The sequence below is a fragment of the Phodopus roborovskii genome, unplaced genomic scaffold, assembly GCF_943737965.1.
Source record: "Phodopus roborovskii unplaced genomic scaffold, PHOROB, whole genome shotgun sequence".
Lineage (NCBI taxonomy): Eukaryota > Metazoa > Chordata > Mammalia > Rodentia > Cricetidae > Phodopus > Phodopus roborovskii.
Genome location: NW_026126480.1, coordinates 16,458,554 through 16,480,857, shown reverse-complemented (window position 1 = coordinate 16,480,857; position 22,304 = coordinate 16,458,554). Strand labels below are relative to the sequence as shown.

The 22,304-nt window shown below is 44.6% G+C and overlaps 2 protein-coding genes across 4 annotated transcripts in view; one reads left to right on the top strand and one right to left on the bottom strand.

Moving 5' to 3' along the window:
* The window catches only part of Rrp8 (ribosomal RNA processing 8), a 46,097-nt gene that overhangs the window by 3,351 nt on the left and 20,442 nt on the right, over positions 1–22,304 (top strand). For 2 of the 3 annotated variants that reach the window (XM_051192560.1, XM_051192559.1), the window contains exon 7: positions 12–1,598. In XM_051192560.1, the coding sequence (XP_051048517.1) occupies positions 12–131 (120 nt within the window). In that variant the 3' untranslated portion in view covers positions 132–1,598. Of the gene's footprint in view, positions 1–11; positions 1,599–22,304 lie in introns of those variants that run through there. The other variant, XR_007835015.1, reaches the window with a different exon arrangement.
* Dnhd1 (dynein heavy chain domain 1) overlaps positions 14,195–22,304 on the bottom strand; it is a 63,432-nt gene continuing 55,322 nt past the window's right edge. Inside the window, exons 33-43 of the mRNA XM_051192563.1 lie at positions 20,052–20,351; positions 19,677–19,829; positions 18,943–19,121; positions 17,853–18,818; positions 17,469–17,655; positions 17,166–17,279; positions 16,879–17,077; positions 16,029–16,120; positions 15,714–15,863; positions 14,708–15,516; positions 14,195–14,586 (exon numbers count right to left, since the gene is read on the bottom strand). Of these exons, the coding sequence (XP_051048520.1) occupies positions 14,236–14,586; positions 14,708–15,516; positions 15,714–15,863; positions 16,029–16,120; positions 16,879–17,077; positions 17,166–17,279; positions 17,469–17,655; positions 17,853–18,818; positions 18,943–19,121; positions 19,677–19,829; positions 20,052–20,351 (3,500 nt within the window). The 3' untranslated portion in view covers positions 14,195–14,235. The remainder of the gene's footprint in view (positions 14,587–14,707; positions 15,517–15,713; positions 15,864–16,028; positions 16,121–16,878; positions 17,078–17,165; positions 17,280–17,468; positions 17,656–17,852; positions 18,819–18,942; positions 19,122–19,676; positions 19,830–20,051; positions 20,352–22,304) is intronic.

The window sequence follows — 22,304 nt, the reverse complement described above, 5'->3', positions numbered from 1 at the left end:
TCTACTCCTAGGACCTGACCAACAGCCACTTCTTCTTGTTTGACTTTGAAAAGACTGGGCCTCCTCGAGTAGGACCCAAAGCCCAACTCTCAGGCCTAAAACTTCAGCCCTGTCTCTACAAGCGCAGGTGACCAAAGGACACCTGTTAAAAGGGGAGGGCTCAGACTCCAAGCTCAAAACTCTGAAGACTGTGCCTACCCAAGCTATGAGCCAGGATGTGGTACCACCCTCCTGTACCAAGAACACTGGTAAAGCCTTCTGCTCAGCTCTCTAATGGAGCCTTCTTGGCTACAAAAAGCATGCTCAAAAATGAGGAGTTTACTGTGAGGGCATTGGTGTGTCTGGGAATTGTGGGTCACTTCAGGTATCATGTAAACTAGTTGACTTGGAATTGATGGTTCTCTGGGTTTGGTTTTCTTCATCTTTCAGAAGGCACAAGGGCACTCCACTGTGCCATCTTCTGACTGTATTGTCTAACATCTGCCCATCCATAGTTTCTGCTCCTTCAGCTTCAGGACTATAGACACACAGCTTTTGCCTCATGGCAAGTCCCAATGCTAGTTTGCCAGTTGGGGCTGGAGTTCTTTCTTGGAGCTGAGAATCATTTAATTCTTTCTTTCCTTCTGTTGTTGCTTTGAGATGTCATCATCTCACAGTAGTCCAGGCTGACCTTAAATGGCAATTCTCCTGATTATTGGGACTACAGGCATGAGCCACTGTACCCAGGTCAATCTCTTCATTTCTGAATATTCCATTTCTCATTTGAAAAATGTAAAATTCTTGTGTTATAGCATGTTGTATGGGTTAACCGAGGAAAGCTGCAGCAAGAGTTAGGAACATAAGAGGCGCTGAATAAATCAGCTATGGCTATTGTTTGTCGTCGATCTTACCATTCTTTAAAGATCACCCCTAAGCTGGCTTGGGGGTTGAGTAAATAATTTTGTTGTGACTGAGAAAGACTGGGAAAGTTTGGTATAGGCATGTGATAAGCATTTGCTATTTAGAGGCTTACTGCATTTGAAGCTTACCTTGGAAGCCGGTAATGAAGAAGCCTGATCTCTGTTCATAATCACCAACTGAGTGGGCTGTTCATTGGCAGGATCTGGACATGGGACCTACCTTGCATGTCAGGAAAGCTACAGGTAAGAACTAAAGTGCTAGGGAAGATAATTTAGGACAACATGCTGAGCTCATCCAGAAGGTATCTGCCTTGGATCCAGGTATAAAGATGCAGCCTCTTCTATCCAGTCACAAAAACAAGACCTCACAGTTCCCTCTAGGTCTCAGGATTTGGAACATTAGATGCCCCCAGGCCTAAAGGAATAAAGATTCTGAAAAACACACAGTCCAGAAGGCATGTTTGGAGGCTGGGCTATGAGGCCAACCTTAGCAGACACCGTACAATATTTGTGTGTAATGTTGTTGCTGAGCGCGCATCTCACTATCAAAGTTTACTCATCTTCACAAATAGCTTAGCAGTTTCTTAAAGTCCCTTCCCCAGAAGTACCTGTATTCTCAACATACTGTATGTAAAATGTTTCCTTAGTGTGCAAGTACTGTGTTATAGATGATTTATACTGCAGCCTTCTCAAACCATATTTATCTTTGTTTTTGAGTTTGTTTACTTATGGGGGGGCGCAAGCTCATTAAGGAATAACAGTCCAGTTAACTGAACTTGATGACAACAGAAATGGGAGTGTTGCCAAAGCCAAATGTGGGTTACCCTTAGGTGCTGTGAACTAGTGATGAGAAAGGTGTGCCAGCAGGAGAACCTCAAGATAGAGCTGAGAGCAAAGAAACTGGACAGGCTGGTGTGGTCATTCAGAATGTTGAAATTGCGGTGTGGGGAGATAACTCAGTGGCTAAGAGCACTGCTGTGCAAGCAGGAAGACCTTAGCACCACGTAAGAGTGAATCCTAGAGCTCTGAAGCTGAGGAGGGTTGGGATAGTGGAGACAAAACTGGGGCTTGTAGGCCAGCTAACTTGCCTGAACAGTGGTGATCCCCAGATCCAGTAAGACCCTGTCTCAAAGTAATAAGGTAGAGAATGATAGAGCAGGAAACTTGATGTCCTCCTCTGGTTCCCACCCCTGCATGTGCACACACAACACTATTCACTCTTGCACACAGCATACCCAGCTTAAAAGAACAGGAGGCTTGTATGGCCAGAGCAGATTGAGGGAGGGAGAAGAGTAGTAGGAGGTTAGTGGTAGTGGGAGGGGTTAACAGTGAAAGGTAGTGGCTTTCAAACTTTAGGGTGACTAGAGTTATCTGCAAGGTTCATTATTTTAATGCTGTCTTCCAGGCCTTCTACTGTAGTTTCTGGTTCTGTAGATCTGAGTAGGGTCCTAGAAATTCTTTTCTGATGGCTTTTAGGTTTTCTCCTTGAAGGAGGAAGCAAAATTTATTGAAAGTAGAAGTAGGGAGAGGATTGGGATTTTGAGGAGAAAAGAAGAGAATGAAGAATCCCAGCACCTGGGAGGCAGAAGCAGGAGGACTTCTGAGTTTGAGGCCAGCCCAGTGTTTATAGTTCCAGGCCCGCCTGGGAATACATAGTGAGATCCTGACCTAAGGAAATAGAGTAGAAGTATCGGCAGTGTTACTAACACATGAAGTTGCAGCATAAGAGGGTGAAGCATGGTATAATGTGTTGGGAGCTTGTTACTTTTCCTTTACTACCTACTGGTCTGTCAGAACCCAGCCCCCATTTGCAAGAAAGCAAAAAGGGTCAGGTTTCTGCCCACCAACCACAATTCTACCTAAGGTCTACTGGGACCAATAAAGATATGTATTTCTACTTTTAAGGAATGATATGCCTAGAGTCTTAACTCCTACCCTGAAAAAAATACAGGGCAAGGAAAAACTCAGAGGCTGTTTGGGTGGAGTGGCAGTGACTTGCATTCCCAGAATGTGCCCTGGCAATAGCACATGCATATCTTCTGGGCATCTTGTGCTAAGTGTAAGATAGGCTTGGGTCCTGTCCCATAGGACCACTTCGAAGAAGAGACTTGATAACAAGCAGCAAGGAGTCAGCCATTTGGGCTGATGGAATGGTTTCAGAAAGCCATCCAGAATAATGCAGTATCCAGGGACTAACAGATTTTCCCCTTTGAATGTCCACCAGACCTGTTGGCCAAAGGACCATTGAGTCAAACCAGACTTGCATTTCCTTGTCTCTCCTCAGTACTTGTTCCTGGAATAGTCAGCAAGGAGGTAGGAAAGATGGAGAGTGGGGAGCTCTCCTCCATTCCCTAAATCAGCCTCCTTGACTTAGGTGAGGCAAAGCTGGGAGGGGGAAAGATATTTGTCAGCACAGAGGCCAGTTATTTATTGTTACATAGAATTAGAAATTCTAATTTCGTTTACTCCTTGAGCTGATCATAGACGGTCAGTTAAGTAAGACTATGACAGTAGGGCTGAACAGATGTTTCTGTGGTTGAGAGCACTGACTGCTCTCGGAAAGAACACAGGTTCAATTCCCACCACCCACAAGTTGGCTTGTAATCATCTAACTCTAGTCCTTGGAGATCTAGTGCCCACATGGCTTCTGGGCACACCAGGCTTACATGTGGTCTACAGACATACATACAGGCAAAACACTTATAAAACAAAGTAAAGTAAAATAAGTAAATGAGTGAGTGAATGAATGAATGAGATTATAGGCTTGCTGCAGCCTTTTTCCACAGCAGATAAAGAGTTAACTCTACTTGGCTGTGGGAGCCAAGAAAGAAGTTGGGTATGGATATCAGTCTAGACCTAGGTCATGTTCAATGTCCCTTTCAGAGCTCTCCAAGCAGTGGTGTTCGTAATTATTCGTGTGCTCCTGATTTTGTTCCCGTAAAACAGTCCTAAGAGAGAACACAGTTCCAAAAGAAACAGTGCGATCTTGGCAGAGATAGCTCAGCTCCAAGCACTTACCAGTTACGTAATCACACAAAGCCCTCTGCAGCTTTTCAGAGACTAGTAATTAGAGCCTTTGATTACTAGGTCATCCTTCCCAGGTGAGTTCTCTAACTAGCCACCTGGTTGTAGGACTTTTGACTACTGCAGTGATTGCTACGGGGCTCTAATTGCCTTTGCTTCCCAAAGCAATCCATTTTCCATACTGCCAAGCGATCTGTATGAAAAATGTAAATCAGATTATGTGACCTTTCTGCATAAAATCCTTCAATGGATTCTCATAGCTTGAGAACAAAAGACAGACTCCTTCCTTCCCAGGTCCAGTGTAATCTTACCCAGTCATTGTTCTGCAGGCTAACTGCATCTTAACTCACTCATCCTCTCCTCAGTACTACAGCAGGAGCTTGTCAAGCCCTCTACATCTGTACATGTTTCCTTTGTCTTCCTAAAATATCCTTTCCCTTAGTTAACTCATTTTCTTCTGGCTCTCCTTACCAGTGACATGCTTTTTCTTTCCTGCCGAAGAAATTCCCTCAGTGCCCTCTTTCTAGGCACACTAAAATTAAACTATGTTTTCCAGCACTGTACATTAGGTAAGTCAGGGATAGCAGAGTGGTGTTTTCATACCACAAAAAGAATGTGAAAGGCAGGTGAGCCTTTTCTGTTTTCTCCGCCCTCCCCTACCTAGGAAGGACAGGTTCTGAAAATGATGGAGTCGTAGTATACAAGAAGTTTGGCTATTTTAGGAGAAAACTGGATTCTGAAACAACTAAACCCCTTAAGCTAATGAATGTAAGCATGTTACAGCAATTGTCATCCTGGATATGTTGCCCTGCCCACCTTACCACAAAATCCTGTTTCCTGTTGGGGGCTTCTACATGCCAGTCTGTACTTTGTAACTGCCCTACTTTAAAAATTTGTTTTATTTTTAAATTACATATATGGGGGTTGTGTATGTGTGAGTGCAGTGGCTAAGGCCAGAGAAATAGAATTTGTTGGAGCTGGAGTTATAGGCAGTTGTGAGCTGCCTGATGAGGGTGTGGAAATTTGAACTTGGGTCCTCTGCAAGAGAAGTATCCACTCCTGAGCTATCTTTCCAACCCCTTATCCTACTTTTAAATGAAGAAAAATAGTGTTCACATCAGAAAACAGAAATATTTATCAATTATATGTGGCTTTAAAAATCCCAGCAAATATTTTAAATATTTAAATTTTTCTTCCTAAAGTAACAAGGAACCTGAAAGAACTTGGCTTTCGTTCAGGAGCTCAAAAGTGTTTGGAGTAAGGGCTTTGTGCTTCTCTTGGTGTCCTGATTCTTGTAGTCACAGATGCATTCTTAATTAGGTAGAGACACCGTAATAGACTTCTTGGACATCTCTCCAATTGCCACAGCATTCTCCCCCCCCCCCCCCCTTTTGGCTTTCACTTCACAGATCTGTTCACTCATTAGTACTCTGGTATAAATATGTTATATTCTTCATCATGACTGAATTCAGCCTTAAAAAAAAAAATAACCCTTTAAATACGTTTTCCTTCTCTGCCACTTCCCACATTTCAGTAACTTATCAGTAGCTCTGAGGGGGTCAAACTGTTCGCTTCAGTTCAGTGGATTAGGGGAATATGATCTCTTTTTAGCCATGTCAAGACAGGGTTTCTCCGTGTAACAGTCCTAGCTGACTTGGAACTAGCTTTGTAGACTAGGCTGGCTTTGAACTCATAGATCTGCCTGCCTCTGCTTTCCGAGTAGTGGGATTAAAGGCTTTCTCCACCACCGCCCCAAGGAATATCATGTCTTATTCATTCGTTTTAATGTGCATTGGTGTTTTGTAATGGTTTGGTCCCCTGGAACTGAAGTCACAGACAGCTGTGAGCTGCCATGTGAGTGCTGGGAATTGAACCCAGGTCCTCTGGAAGAGCAGTCAGTGCTCTTAGCCACTGAGCCATCTCTCCAGCCCCCTCTTTTACTCATTCTTTACCTTTTCTGTTTGTTCGGGGATTGGAATGGAGGAAAGTATATCAGAGAAAATAAGATTTAATTAATACATCATTGATACATTTTACCAAGACAAACATTTAAATATTAACTCTTGTATGTAACGCTGAAGTCCCCAGATCTTCCCCATAGGGAATGTGCATTAACTGACTTTGGTTGATTCCTTATGATATAAAATCTAAGTGCCCCTCAAGTCCATAGCTCTTAACTCTGACAGTGTATGCTGGTTAGTTTTTGTCAAATAGACCTAAACTAGAGTCACTTAGGAGAAGAAAATCTCATCTAAGAAGCCTCCATGAGACTGGCCTGTGAGGCATTTTCCTGTTGATTATGTGGAGGGTCTGGGCATTGCCATTCATAGGCAGGTGGGTCCAGGCTTGTAAGAAAGATGATTGAACTAAGCAAGAGAAGCGAACTAGTTAAGCTGCATTATGGCCTCTACTTCAGTTTCTGCCTCCAGGTTCCTGCCTCAAGCTCCTGGCTTCCCTTGATGACCTACTCTATCTAACATATAGGATGTAATAAACCTTTTCCTTTCCAAATTGGGTTTTCTGTGTTTTACCACAGCAACAGGCAGCAAACTAGGACACAGGGCATCTACTGCCACCTAGTGCTAAGGAGCCTCACCTTACAAGAAACCTTCCCAGAGAAGGTCCCTACATAACTCAAGACTGGTTGATTACCTTTCAAGGAGCCCACAGGAAACCCATGCACATTTATTCTGCCAAACAGTGGAAAGTAGGCCAGGCATCAGGTGACAGTTTTTCCTAATGCTGATGAAAAGTACCAGTCACTGTGTCCATATGGCTCCAAACCATTTCCTCCTGTCCCCCTCTTATGTCCCTAGACTCAAATATCTTTGACACAAAAATGGTGGTTTAGGTATATGTGTGTTATAGTAGAGAATTACCAGTGCTCTTCACACTTACTTTCCTCCTGGGAAGTCAACTATACTGTATTCTCCATCTTCCCATAGTGTTTTGTGTGAGCAGGTTGAGTTGAGATGGTTGGTTTCAGGCTTGACTCCTTTTCTCCCCTACCCCCCTTGGATTTTTGAGACAGGGTTTCTCTGTGTAACCTTGAAGACTATCCTGGAACTCAATGTAGACCAGGCTGGCTTTGAACTCACAGAGATCCTGCCTCTACCTCCTGAGTGCTGGGACTAAAGGCATGCACCACCACCACCTGGCAGACTTGGATCTTTTACCAAGCAGTTCCCCATGTTATTTCTACATTGTCCAACTTGATGCACTGGAACAGAGGTGCCTAGATCCCTGAGCATCATCAAATCCAGAGTCTACTACAGTAGGAGCACCTGGTTTAGGCTTCACTTCAGTGAGAAATACATTGCTGTTTTTCTGAGGCTCTAGTAATCTCTTAAAAGCCCTTTTAATTGAAAGGGACAAAGCACTTATAAAGAAAAGTATACAAAACAACAACTGATTTATCACAAAGCCGCTGATAATCGCCCAGATTAGGCAGCAGAAGGCTATTACCATTTAAAGCCACTTTCCAAACACAAGCAACTTTTTTTGTGTGGTTAGAATGTTAAAACTTTCTCTCATACATTACATCCTGACCATAGTTTCCCCTCCCTCGATTCCTCCAAGTCCATCCCCCAACCTTTTCTGCTCCCCAGATCAACTTCACCTCTGTTTCCCTTAAAAAAAAAAAAAAAAAAGCAGGCTTCGCAGGGATATCCACTGAACGTGGCCTAACAAGATCCAAGAAGACTAGGCACAAAGCTTCATATCAAGGCTGGACAAGGCAACCCAGTAGGAGGAAAGGGGTTCCAAGTGCAGGCATTGTTGGAAGTCAATCTACACAACCATAAATATATGCAGAGGACCTAGCTCAGACACATAAAATCTCTGTGAGCTGATACAAGCCCAGCTTAGTTGGTTCTGTGGGCCATGTTTCCCTGGTGTTCTTAAACCCTCTGACTCCTACAATTTTGCCTTCCCTTCTTCAGGGTTCCCCTGACTCTGCCTAATATTTGGCCAGTTCTGTGTCACCATTTCCCCATCATGTCTTGCAGGAGGGACACGTGGTAAGTTGAAGGTTTTGTGTTTGGGTTGATGTCCCTGTCTGACTGTATCCCCCATTACTGGGAGGCTTCAGTTGAGTCTCAGATTCCAGGGAGTTTCCACTGCACTAAGTTGATCCATGGAATCAAGTAGAAGGCTATGGACTTCTAATTTTTTTTTTTTAATTAAGAAGCCAGAAATACATAATGGGGAAAAAGAAAGCATCTTCAGTAAATGGTGCTGGTCCAACTGGATATCAACATGTAGAAAGATTGCAAATAGATCCATATCTGTCAACCTACACAGAACCTGGTAAAAGAGAAAGTAGAGGATAGCCTTGAATGCCTTGCCACAGGAGACAATTTCCTGAACAAAACACCAATCAAGCAGGCAATAAGATCAACAATAAATGGGACCTCATGAAACTGAAAAGCTTCTGTAAGGCAAAGGACACTGTCAATGAACAGCAACCCCACATCTAATAGAGGGCAAATATCCAAAAATACAAAGAACCAAACAATCCAATTTTAAAAACGGGATGGAGATCTAAACAGATTTCTCAATAGAGCAATCTCAAGTGACTGAGAAACGTGTAAGGAAATGTTCAACAAACTTAGCCATCAGAGAAATGCAAGTCAAAACAACTCTATCAGGATAGCTAAGATAAACAAAAAAAAAAAAAAAAAAAAAATAACTGATAGCTCATGCTGGTAAGGATGTGGAGCAAGGGGAATACTTCTCCATTGCTGATAGGAGTGCAAACTAGTAAAGCCACTAAAGAAATCAATATGGAAGCTTCTCAGAAAATTGGGACTGGATCTACCTTAAAATCCAGCTATACCATTCTTAGGTATATATACCCAAAGGATGCTCCATCCTATTACAATGACACTTGCTCAACCATGTTCATTGCAGCTTTATTCATAATACCAGAGACTGGAAACAACCTAGATGTCTCGCAACTAAAGATTGGGTAAGAAAATGTGGTAGATTTACACAAAGGAGTACTACTCACCTGTTGAAAACAATGACTTTGCATTAAAAAGAAAAAGAACAATGACTTCTTTGAGCAAGTGTCCAAAAGTGTTGCTGGGTCTGGAGGTAGATTAATTACCAATTTTCTTAGAAACCACCATGCTGATTTCAAAAGTGCCTGTACAATTTTGTACTCCTACCAGCAGTGTAGGAGTGTTCCCTTAACTTCATATCCTCTCCAACATAAGATGTCCTCAGTATTTTTGATCTTAGCCATTCTTAGCAGGTATAAGATGGTGTCTCAGAGTAATTTTGATTTGTATTTCACTGATGATTAAAGATGTTGAGCACGTAATAGCCATAACCTGGGAACAGCCTAGATGCCTCTCAACTGAAGAATGGATAAGGAAAATGTAGAGCATTTACACAACGGAGTACTACTCAGCTGTAAAAAAAAAAAAAAAAAGATGACCTCAAGAAATTTTCAGGCACATGGATGGAACTAGGGAAAGAAAAAAAAAAAAAAATCCTGAGTGAGGTAACCCAGTCTAAGAAAGACAGTATGTACTCACCCATAAGTGGATCTTAGATGTAAAGCAAAGGATAACCAGACTACAATCCACAAGGAGGACCCTAAGAGGGACACATTGATCACCCTGGGAAGGGAAATTAGATGAGATCTACAGGATAAACTGGGGGGAGGGGGAGGGAGATGTTAAGGGGGAGAAGAGGGAACAAGATGGTTGAGGAGGGGAGGGATGCAGTGAAAGAGATAACTTAGTAGGGGGAAGGAAAGGTGGGAAGGAAGAGGCAGGAAGAACAATGGTTGGGATGTAAAATGAAATTTAAAAGAATAAATTATATTTAAAAAATCATGAAATTTTCAGGCAAATGGATGGGACCATCCTGAGTGAGATAACCAAGCCTCAGAAAGACAAAATGATGGGTACTCACTTGGACATTAGCTGTTAAGCAAAGGACAATCATTCCACAATCTACAGACCCAGAGAGGCTAACTGGCAACTTTCTTTCCTTGCTCCCACAAAACTTCCACCATCTTTACTCTGGTCTTTATTTCACTGGTCTTCTACATGGTCTTACCACTTAAGCTTCCATACCTAAATAGGCTTTCCATGTGTCTAGCTTTTTGTACTTACCATTCATCCATTACCATTCATCCATACCAAGTGCAACTATATTCTTTTTTATTGTGAATAAACCACAATTTATTGATTACTTAAACTGTTTTATTGTGAATAAACCATAATTTATTGATTATGTTAGTGTACTTACAAGGAGTGACTGGGCCATCTTGTAATGTGGTAATTTTAAGATATTTCTTTTTTTTTTTTCGATTTTTATTTATTTATTTATTTCATTCGGAGAGAGCAGTGTTACATGCATACCATGATGTGTCTGTGTGGAAGTCAGAGACATTTGTTGGAATCTGTTCTATCGTGTGGTTCCCAGGGATTCAACCCTGGTTGTCAGTCTTAGAGTACTAAGCCATCTCACCTCCAGTATGATTTGTTCCCCCTATCAACATAGATTGAGGGGGATTCAGAATCATACTCAGAGACCCAACAAACAGAGACAGTATCTCAATATATGCTCTTGTAGTCACTGAGGCAAGGAAAGACGATCATCTCATTACCAAGACAGAAAGGGATCCTTTTTGCTCCTGTGTAATTGACCAAAACAATTATCAGTGTGGGATACAGCTTTATAGATCGAAACAAAAACCAAAAAGACCCCCCAAAAACCTCTAATCATTCTCAAAGAGGAGGGAAACAGTATTTATGCACTGTCTAGTAACCCAAATTATTTCCTATTTGTCATTCATACAAATAGTTACATTTGTGAAAAAAAAGTCTTAATGTTTCTTCTTTGTATGTATGTATTCTTACCAGGATATAAACATATTATAAACAAGGATATAATATGTTTATATACATGAAAATGTACTCTCATATTTGTAGATAATTCTATTTACAAATTTTATTTGGAAACATAGTCTCCTGTAGCCCATTCTGGACTTGAACTCAGTATATAGCTGAGAATGACTTAGAATTTCTGATTTCTGCCTCTCAAGTGCTGGAATTGGTTATAGGAATATACCACCATGCTAGGTTTTTATGAGGTGCTTGAGATTAAAGCCAGGGCAAAAATGACCAATCAACTGAGTCATATTTTCATTTCCAAAATTAAATTTTTAATTTTTTTTAAACCAAGGTTAGTTCATTTACTCCATGTACTATGGTTTCAATGTGTTTCTCAAAATAACACCCTGTTTGGGTGTTATTTTGAGAAATGGTATGCACTTAAGGTTTTACGGCATAACTGGTCACTGGTGATAGAGCTTGGCAATACATATCGTGTCTTTAGCTCTTTCCTCTGTTCTTCTCTACTTCCTGACCATCATGAGGTGAGCAACTTAGCTCCAGTTCATGCTTACTTCCTCAGTCTCTTTGCAGGCTCACAACAATGAATCATCAACTAGGAATTGAGATTCCTGCAACCATGGGCTGATAGCACCTTCCTTAAGTTGTTCCTTTCAGGTGTTAGTCACATTAGCAGTGAGGTTGTTATTGTGATTAAACCCGATTTTGTGGTTTTTTTTGCATTTGGTTTGGGAGAATTTGGAAAAGTGCAGAGTTACACTGGAGAGGTCCCAGAATGATGTTAGAGATGCATAATGGGAAGTTCTGGTGAGAACTTAGAAGGTCAGATTGGTGATAGAAGTGTAGACAATATGGATGAGAATAAGGTCTTTCTTGGGGAATTGGATTACAGACCATTTTAATTCCAGCAAAGAACTTATTTATATTTTAGTAGTATGCTGAGTCTTTGCATGAGGCTGAATTTAAATGTCCAGACTAGTTAGTGCAGTAGAGAACATTTCAAGGGACCCTGAATTAAAATGAGATTGTTATTGCTAGCTGCTTTTAGTCAAACTTACAGCAAGAATTGTTACCAAAAGCAACGTGTTTAATTTGAAAATTTTTCACTTTGAGCGAAAAAAAAAAAAAAAAAAAAAAAATTAAAGTTGAAGCCAAGAAGAATGTGGCTATTGAAGAGATTAGGATCATTCAAAAGAAACTAAGTAAGCGTGGGTGGTTGTGGCTCATGCCTTTAATCCCAGCACTCAGGAGGCAGAGGCAGGGGTGCTTCTGTGAGCTCAAGGGCAGCCTGGTCTACAAAAGTGAGTTCTAGGACAGCCAGGGCTACACAGAGAAACCCTGCATGAAATATAAACAAAGTAACAACAACAACAAGAAACTAAGTACACTGTGTGTGGTTGTGCCTGTCTACCAATGCTAGCCAGCACTTGGTAATAGGATACAGGAGGATCAAGAATTCAAGGTAAACCTCAGCTACTAGCAAGTTGAAGTTTAAACCGACTATATGAAACCCTGTCTCAAAAGGTAAAAAGGAGTTGAAGCAGCAACTCAGTGGTTAAGAGCACTTGTTGCTATTGCAGATGACCCGAGGTTTGATTTTCAGAGTCCACATGGTAGTTCACAACTTTCCATAGCACTAGTTCCAGAGAATCCAATGCCTTCTCTGACCTTCACAGGACTAGGCATGCACATAGTGCATGTATGCATATATACATGCAGGCAGAACACTCATGTACCACCCCCCCCACCACCCCACCCTCCATCCCTCCCACCCCTGCAAACAGCCAAATATTTGGCATCAAAACAACAGAAAAGTACTTGAGGGTTCCTTAGGAATTTGTTAACTGCCACCCATGTTAGTCACTTGGGCATAAAGGTTTTAATTAATTCAAAAGACTTTGCTTAGAAAGCTGTTCACTTAGGGCCTCCTAGGAAAGTGTTCCCCCATGTTCACCTACTTAAGCCATTGAAAAGGAGCTAGCTACTGCCTGAGCTAGCAATAGAACTTGGCATTGCCCATATGATGCTGGAGTTTCAAGCATGTAGAATGTAAGAGTTGTGGGACTACAGGTTTCCCTCTGTATTTCAGAGGAAAGTCTAAAAGGCCAGTATATGTATGGCAGGACCAGAATCCCCACAAGAAGTTTCTGACAACGTGTGAAGTTGTGAGAGAGAGTAAAACCTTGGAGGAGACTCCAGAAAGTTAGAGAGGCCATGGACATAGAGCATCTGCTATAAAGAAGCCATGTGGACTGCAAATGGCAAGGCCTTAGTGGTGGGGATGGTCCCATGCCCCTTTGAGCTCATATCACTTCACCACATACCCAGGGTACTTTGGGGAATGAGCTATAGGACATAATGTCCTGCTTGTTTTGCTCTTATTCTGGCCCAACCTTTCTTTGGTGTCTGTCTATTTCACCTTCTTGGAATGGAAATGTTTACTGTGTGTCATATTTTAGAATATGTCTTGAGTTTTATGGGGGTTTATAGCTAAGAGTTTAGGTCTGAGGATATTGAACATGGACTTTTGAGAAATGCATTTGAGTTGGATAAGGTGGTTTGAGCCTCTACTTTCAGCATTTGGGGAGCTGAGTCAGGTGCATCCCAAGTTTGAGGCCAGCCTGGAACATAGCAAGACACTGTCTCAAAACAGAGAGGGTGTGGGGGAATATGCATTTAACATGGCCCTTTGAGGTCCCGTTGTGGAGTAGTGAAGTTTGGATATGTGCCCCAAAAGATTGTATGCACAGGAGGCTTGGTCCCCTCATTGTGGCACTATTAGCGGCTAACTGGATAATGAGGGTGCTAATTTCAATAATGGATGAATGGGCCACTTAAAAGATATGGCCTAGGAGGAGGCCTCTGGAGAAGGTACTTTCAAAGGGTATGTGTCTCTGGAACTTCCCTGGGACAGGAAATAGATTTCCATGGAAAGGAGTAGTTTTGCTCTGAACGGCCTCATTGGTGTCCTAAAGAGAACACTTCATATGGAGGCATGCTTGCTCAGCTGGTTATTGTTGAATGAGCGAGGGGTCGTGAATCTCATTTGGCCTTTGTTTTGGGTGTATGACTCATTCAGAGAAGGCAGAAGTGGGACATTCCAATAATGCTAAATACTTTAAGCAACTTTCAAATAATGTTCTCCATTCAAAACCACCCACTGGATATTTAATGTAATTGCTGAGACCACAGTAGAGCAAGGAGTCAGAATTCTGTGTCAGCCATTGCTAGGTTTCCCTATCCCTTGTAAACATGACTAACAGCAGGCCCCTGTACCCAAAGTACCCAGAGACTTTGCCCCACTTGCTTTGCACATGTCACCCTTCTTCCTCTATCAATAGCATCTTTTCCACATTTTATACTCTGTTCATACTCCAATCTTCTTTCAAATCCTGGAAGTCATTCCTGACACCACTACAGCTTTATTGGGGTGGGGGCGCTCAGGATAAGATTGTGCTGCACACATGGACCCTTCGTTGGATACAGGTGTCAGGGCTGAGCTTCGTGGGTAGTGGCAGGTGCATCAGGATGTTCTTGCTGTGCAGCTTGGTGGTGCCAAGGGGCCCGGTCATGTATACGGGACAGGAGTACACGTCCAGGCCAGCTGGGACTGGTGCATCACGGGCGCTACGGGTTTGTGTGCTTATGCTGACAGGAGGTAGAGGGCTGGGTTGGCTGGAAAAACTGTCCTGCAAGGCCCCATCCATCTGGTCCCATTCCGCATGCTGGAGCTGTAACCCAATCAGTAGCAGTCCCATCTCAGGAACCTTGGGATTTGGGCCATTCTCCACCTGGGGGCACCAGAAAACAGGCAAAGCTATGAAGATGAGAGTCAGCAGGGTCGACAGGAGGGTGGAATCAGATACTTTTGAGGAGGTGAAATGGGGAGCAGAAAGGGTGATGTCAAGATACCCGGATATGCAGAGGATGGTTGTTCAGCTCCTGACGTTTAGGTGGGACACTGCTGGAGCCAGAGCCTTGGTTACCAGTAAGATTAGGGCTGGGCACTGAGGACCCCAAGATAGCCTCCCAACGCAGTGCCAGCAGCAGACGACGAGGGTGGCGAAAAGCTGACAGGTGAAATATGCGCTCTGGTTCTTTGGCATTTTCGCTCGTGCCACTGTCCAGGTAGCGAATCAACAGATGCCCACGGCGGGAGAGCTGTCGCAGCCATTGCCAGGGCAGCTGAGGCCCAGCAGCCGCATGAGATCTCCAAGGCCGAGGTAGGCGTCCAGCCCAAAGAGCATGGGCCACTTCTGCACAGCGGCTGGAGTTGCATGGGGTTTCCCCCTTCAGCTGCTGCAATAAGCAGTCAAGGTCGCGCTGCAGTATGCCTACCAGCTGCCTCAGTTCCAGTACCTCTGTCTCTAAAAAGCCCTCCAGAGGCCGGTGGGCATTGGGCCCTAGTACCGCCCAGGGGGTGACATACTGGCCTGAGCGAGAACGGTTGGTTAGCAAAGCCTGAAGTGCCACTAGCCTCTTCTTGGCTTGCACTAGGCGTTGCCGAAGGCGCCGTTCTTTACGCTGGGCGTTTCCTCCAGAGGCTGAAGGAACCCATGTGGGTGAACACTGCTGTAGCACGTTCAGGAAAGCACGACTCTGGCGTCTCAATAGCCAGGACTTGGGCCCTTCATTCAATCCGCAGGTACGAGGTTCTGCTGGTGTGGGCAGTAGTTGCATCTGGGCCTTGCACTCTGTCATGGCATCTAGCTCCCCTAGCTCTTAGGATTGGAAATGAGGAACAAGAATAGATTCTCCCTACTAGACCCAAGGAAAAGTAGGCCTTCTTCCAACCCCAGAATTACCAACATTGCCCTCTCATACCTTTATTGGTGCAGATATTGTCCACATTCCTACGGGGACTGCAGTGCAATGCACTAATTCCCCACCCCAGGGTGGACATTTGCCTGCAGCTTACCTGGGCTAGGCATTAGAGTGGCCAGCAGATACTGAGGTGTGTGTGGCTGGGCCCAGCTCATGTTCCTGGGATTCAGGCAGGCTCGTGTCAGGCTAATCAGGGCCTCTCTGTCCTCTGGGTCCCCCAAAGAACCTCCATAGAAAACTGAAGCTGCAGATTAAATCAGAACTTCAGTCCTTCCAGTTTCCAACACCTCTCAAAACAAAATTGTGTGTTTATCCATCACCTGTGTCCTGGCCTTCAAACTTCCACCCCACCCTTTCCTGGGTCTTCTGGGGGCTGATCACCATATGCAGGACAGGAGGAGGACCTCACCAGCCAGCTCCAGCAAGGCAGCCCTGGGGTTACTGAGACTGGCCCACAGATGCTCTTGGATCTGAAGTATCTTGGTTAAAGTTACTTGACTCCTGGATAAGGATAAAGAGAGTACAGTTTTAATAACAATATGCTAAGGACTCCTGCATCTGTTCTTCAGTGCAAACCTCTCTCCTGAGCTCTAGACTTATGAGGGCTCACTAGACATTATTACTTTGTACCCCAATACAACTTGCTTTCTACTGCAATAACCATTTTCCCCTATAAAACCTATTCTACCTCTTAGCCTAGTAAGAGGTATCACAGCCACCCACTTGTTTAGGAAGTCTAGGGGCATCCTTATTCTTTACTGTATATTTATTCCTGACCTCTACTCTGACTACCACCCTAGTGCCTACCACCCATATCATGATGGCTTCCTGAGAGCCTCCTTAAAAGCTGTTCTTTTCTCCAGGCCCACCCCCTCTGTCTATTCTTCACATTGAAGCCTGAGTGATGCTTTCGACGGAATAGGATCAAGTCTCTCCTACTTAAACCCCCCAGTGACTTCCTGATGTCTGCAGGATAACTAGAGGCCCCTTGTCATGACCCTGAAAGCCCTTCCTCTGTTCAATCCCCAACATGTTCACCTCAGCCCCACTGAAATCATTCTCTCTGCTTAGAAAAGCCCTGTTTCTATCCGACTGGCTTCTGCTTTTAAGGCTCAGTTCAAAGTCCTTGCAGAAGTTGTGCAAAGTTCTTGCAGAAGACTTCCTTGCTGTCCCCTTGCCTTCCCTCTTTGGAGCTTTCAAGCATCTGGAAGGTGCTTGGTGTTTGCTAGATGACCTAATAGGACTGGTGGATCCCTCACCAGCGCCCTCTGTGTGCTTGCAGCTTTATCCCATAGAGCTGTCGGTGTAGTAGGAGACCATGCAGCAGGAACAAAGGCAGTGTCTGGGTGAGGGGTTGCATGCAGAGTCCTTGCTGGGAACTCACACTGTCAATCAGGATCCGGCCCAGTTCTAAGGACTGGTCCCAGAAAACAGGCTTGGAGTGCTGTGTCAGTACCCCTGTGGAGGAAGCAGAGTGCTGAGTCAGCACAGTATAGTCACTCTCCCCTCCTTAGGACTTGATAGCTCATACAGCGATGCTCCTCACCTGGCAAGGAAGCACTGGCCTCAGTAGATACAATCAGCCAAAGACGGAAATCTCTGTGGACAGTGGCCACATTCCTGCTTTCTGGTTCTGGTGACAGTTCAGAGTCTGAGACCACTAAGTTTAGATAGGGGGCTGAAATAAATCCTCAGGTAGTGAATAGGCTGACCCACAAGTTCAGGAATCAGACAGAAGAGCAAAGGGATAGGCTTCACACTTGGAGATCAGCCATGAAGCCTTAGAATTCAAGCTCAGGACCAAGTGTAGGGCAGGATCCTCAAAGCCATCCCAAAGTAGTACACTTACCCCTGGCTCCATCCAGCAGTCCCAACAAGGGCTGTAGCAGTTCTCTTGGCCAATGGGGCATCAAATGACAGTTATCCAGCACCAGCCAGTGCCCCTGGAGCATAGCCTGGCATAGAGTGTTGACTATAGTTGAGACAGGATCCCAGTCTTCAGAGCCTAGTGCTATCACATGCAGATGCTTCTGTGTCTAGGAACCATTAGAGAGGTGACAGAGTAACTCAGAGTGATCTTGGGATGACTTGATAGACTGAGAGAGATGTCAGAATAATCCTAAAGTACCTGTGTTATTTAAAAAGACCTATAAGGATGCTGGGACAGGGTCCCCATACTCCATCCCAGCCCATAGAAGCCTACTCACTCTTCGTCAAATGACTAGATTCAAACCTTTTCATGGTTGGCAGCTAGTTTCCGGATGACAGTCACAGGATGCAGGGTAGATGTAGGGTGGCCAGGTGGTGGCAGCAAGATCAGTATGGGCTGGGTAGCCTGATTATGTTCAAAGATCATGGTAGGAGCACCCAGGTCTTCATCTAGGGGCCGACCTAGTAAGCTGGTGGTGAGGTCTGCTAGGGCACCTGCCAGGCAATCTGGTCGCAGTACACGCCACAGTATCAGCTTCTGGAGGAGGCTAAGTGGCGCAGAATTAGGACCAGGGGCAGGACCCAGCACAGTGGATGATAATGACAGATAATCCTGCCACACACTGGAGTGGCCTGCCAGGGATGCACGCAGCCCAGCAAATGGGGACAGCAGCTCCAGCACCCCACATTCTTGCCAGGCTTTTAAGCCTAGCCAGGCTGGCCTAACCACACCAGGGACCTGTGTGTTATGGCCTGTGCTGGGAGAGGCTGACAGTCCAGGCCAGAGTGCCAAACTCTCTATCTTTGGTGTCTTCTTTGCCACTTGCAGTAGGGCCAAAGCCCCCAAGGCACCTACCAAGGGTGCTTGGGTCAAGCCTAGGGCAGCAACAGTGCTGGTCAGTAGCTGGCGGGTCAGGTGTATTTTCAGCTGCAGCAAATGGCTGGTCAAGTCCTCTCCATGATAACTGTCATGTGGTTTTATGCTGTCTAGAGCCCGCCTGGTAGTTGCCAACCAGTTCTCTAAATTCATACAGAAAAATGGCAGCAGGTTCTGTAGTGGGCTTAAGGCCTCTACTATAGCCATTCCATGACAAGCTATCTGCCTGTACGGTGCCCACAATACCATCTCCTCCAGCTTCTGCTCTTCTATCTCCTCCTTCTGAGCATTCAGTTGACATATCTTTGCCTGAGTCCTCACCATCGCTCTCAGAAACTTGGACGGTTTCTGGCGCTTTTGGTTCTGAAGTAGCAATATCACCAGCAACCGTTCCTACATGTGGTAATTTGTTGGGTGGATCTGGACCTTTGTGATGGTCCCCAAACATCATCTCCAGCTGTATACTTGACCCCTTCCCATGTTTATCCCACTCCACCCCGATTGGGCCCCCAGGCACCTCAGCAGCTGCCACAGCTTCGGAGGTATCCACTGCTCTGATTTTCAGGTCCTGCCAGCGGGTCTCAAGCTCTGGACGTTCTCTGCACAGGATTTCGTGCAGCATCTGTTCTTCTAGTATCTCCATATTCAGACCCAGATCCAGAATATTCAACCCTTTCAGCAATTCAGAACCTAGTACTTGGGGTCACATGGAAAGTGCTAACTCACCCATGTCAGAGTCAAATGTATAGTAGACAGGGAATTTGGCTCTCTTTCACAGTTTGGAGCCAGCTCTGAGCGTAACTGAATGAAGCCCTCTTAGGGATGATTCTGGGGGCCCCCCAAAATGTCTACAAAGCTATGCAAGTAATCTTCTGGCCTCACTGTTAGAATTCAGGCACCTGTACTGGCCTGTCCTTGTAGGATATGTCCATAGCTACAGATGCAAAGAACACCACCTGTGCACATCCACTGTGTTCCCTTTCTGTTCCCTCCCCCCCACTCTGTTCCTCCTTCCTTCCTTCCTTCCTTCCCCCCCCCCCCCTCTCTCTCTCTCTCTTTCTCTCTCTCTGCTCTCCTGCCTGTCTTTCTGTCTCCCTCCCCCCACTTCCCTTTTCTGCTGCTCTTGTCCCCAGCCTCCCCTCTTCCCTCCCCTTTTCCCCATTCCTTTTCCCCTAATAAAAACCCCTCCATGAGAGCTCTGTCACATGGCATCTTTCTCTCTCATGCCGCTTTTTAAATTACAGCACTCACCTCGTTCCAAAGCATGGATGGGAAGGGCAGTGCTCAGATAGAGACAGAAGCCAGGTTGAACATGGGGTGGACTCAGATTCTCCCTCGACAGCAGCCGACGAAGTTCTTGGCACCCTAGGCTCAGCTCCATATTAGTCAAGAGCACAGGCAGGCCTGTGAGGGGAAGTAAGAACAATTATCCACAATGCCAGCATCCATGCCACCCAGTCCCTGCACAAGATCTGCTTCTGATCACCTCTCTCTTGGCTGATAAGAGGGCTCAATCAAGATTCTTCAACATGGTGAAATGTGGGGTCAAAGCTGAGGTCAGATTGGGGTATGAAAACATTGAGGGGCCACAGAATTTGGGAAGGAAATGGGGGTCGTGGTTCTCACCATTGGCAGCTGCCTCCAGGAGCTGAGGACCCAACTCTAGGTCAGCGCCTGAGAGCACAGTGAGGCAAAGAGGTGGAGACAGAGTCTCAGACGATGTACTTGAGCTCGAACTCTCTGACTCATTCTTTTCTTTCTCTGTTTCTTTCTCCTCCTGCTCTTTCATCTCTTCGCTCTTGTTTTCATCTATTTTCTGCTCTTTTGTTTGGTTATTGGCCTCATTTCTATCTTCTTCATCATTGTCATTATCACCTTCATCTTCCGTTTCATCCTCACTGTCTTGGTTTGTCACACCACACTTTGCTGGGATGGAAAGATACAAAAGGGTGTTTCATAGACAGTAGCTTGTTTTCTGAGGAGTTCTGGTTACCCAGGGAAGGGTTCACAAGTGGAGGTCTAGAGGAAGGCAGTTTAGGAAAGCTGCTTAAGGTCATAACTCAGTTTTTACATCTGAAAATTGGAGTTGATATTAGTGGTAACCTCATAGGGTTGCTCTGTAGAGTAATTGTGATGATACATAGTATGGACCAGCACATGGCAAACAATAAATGCTGGTTGTCATTATTACTGTAAAATTCCAAGAAAGGGGTTAGTCATCTCTGAAGTTGGCTCCATTTCTGCCCTTTCTATCAGATGATTGGAAGAGTCAATACCCACCCCCACCTTTTTTTAAACATCAGCTATTCTGGTAATACCAACTACCAGAATGTCCTCCCAGATAGGGATATTGGTGCCTGAAGCAGTGGCTTGTAGGTAAAAGCCTATAAACTATCATACTAGAAAAGTCATGGCTGGGGTGCTGGAAACCACAGAAGATGGTGTGGAAACAACCATTCCCAAGCCATTTATCCTGCCAGAAGAGATAAACACTTGTTTTCTTTCTAGATTCTCTTATAAGTGGAGGCTGCTCGGGTCTACTGTTAGTTGCATTCATTTTCTCTTGATAGCAAATTTAGCACTTCAAGCCACCATTTATTATCCCTAAGTACTGAGGGCTAGTGGTCCAGCGCAGCATGGCTAGATTCTCTGATCAGCCACACACTGGGCTTAGGTAAAGGTCTCATCTAGGGCTGAAGGCCCTCCTTCAGATTTAGTGGATAGTTGTTGTTTGGCTGTTTGTTTGTTGTTTGTTTCTTTGTTTGTTAAGATAGGATTTTACTATGTTTCCCAAACTGTCCCCAAATGGTTGGGCTCAAGCCATCCTCATGCTGTGACTTCTTGGGGACCTGAGCCCAAAGGTATGTACCACTGAGCCTGGCTCTTACTGGGTTTTCACAATTTCCTTCCTACAGTTGACTTTTAAGTCCCATCCATTTCCAAGCCAGCAAGTCTTTTGACTGTCCCTGACCTTCTAATCTCTCTGTGTTTTCTTTCCTCCTTTCTGCTCTGAAGGGCTCATGATTAGATTAAGCTTCACCAAGATAATTCAGAATGATAGCTCTCCTTAAGGCACATTGATTAGTAACCTTGGTGCATTAGTAACCTTCTGAAGTTCATACCAGAAGGCAGAGGTCAGAGCTGCAGGTATAGCTTGGTAGTACAATGCTTTCCTAGCACATAATAATCCCAAGTGCTTGAAAAAAGGAAACCATGGGGACCAAAATTTTGCCCAACACTTCTGAAAATGTCTGCTTTCCTGACATAAGAGACATAGATTGCCAGCAGTAACGCTGACATGATGCCTGAGTGGTAAATATCTTGCGACTATGATGCATATGGAGTAGTTTCTGGAATGACCATAGCAAGTTTCCACAAACTTAGTGGCTTAAACTAATATTCTGTCAGTTGTGGAGGCCAGATGTCTGAAACCAAAGTTCCAGCAAAGCTTCATCCCCAACAAAAACTCTAAAGGGAAGTCTGCCTTTGCCCCTCCATCCACTGGTGAGTGGAATTTAGGAATTCCTCAGCTGTGGCTCCATAACCTTGCCTCCTTTGTATGGTCTCCCCTACTGTGCATCTCTGTCCTCTTCTCTTAAAAGATGACTGTCATAGGACCTAGGCCTCACCCACTTAAGGAGCAGAATGATCTCATTTCAAGGTCCTGAAGTGCATTATTTCTATAAAGACCCTCTGTTCATGTACGATGAGAATTGTCCTCTCATCTATTCAACTCCCCAGACTTCTTTCACAAGTGGATCCCTTTATTTCCTTCTCCTAGGAAATCTGCCAACACTCTATTCAGATGGGTCCCTGATTCAAACAGCCAGTAAGAATATTTTCCAAGAATTTTTGAATGTTGCATGAGTTTTGGTAATA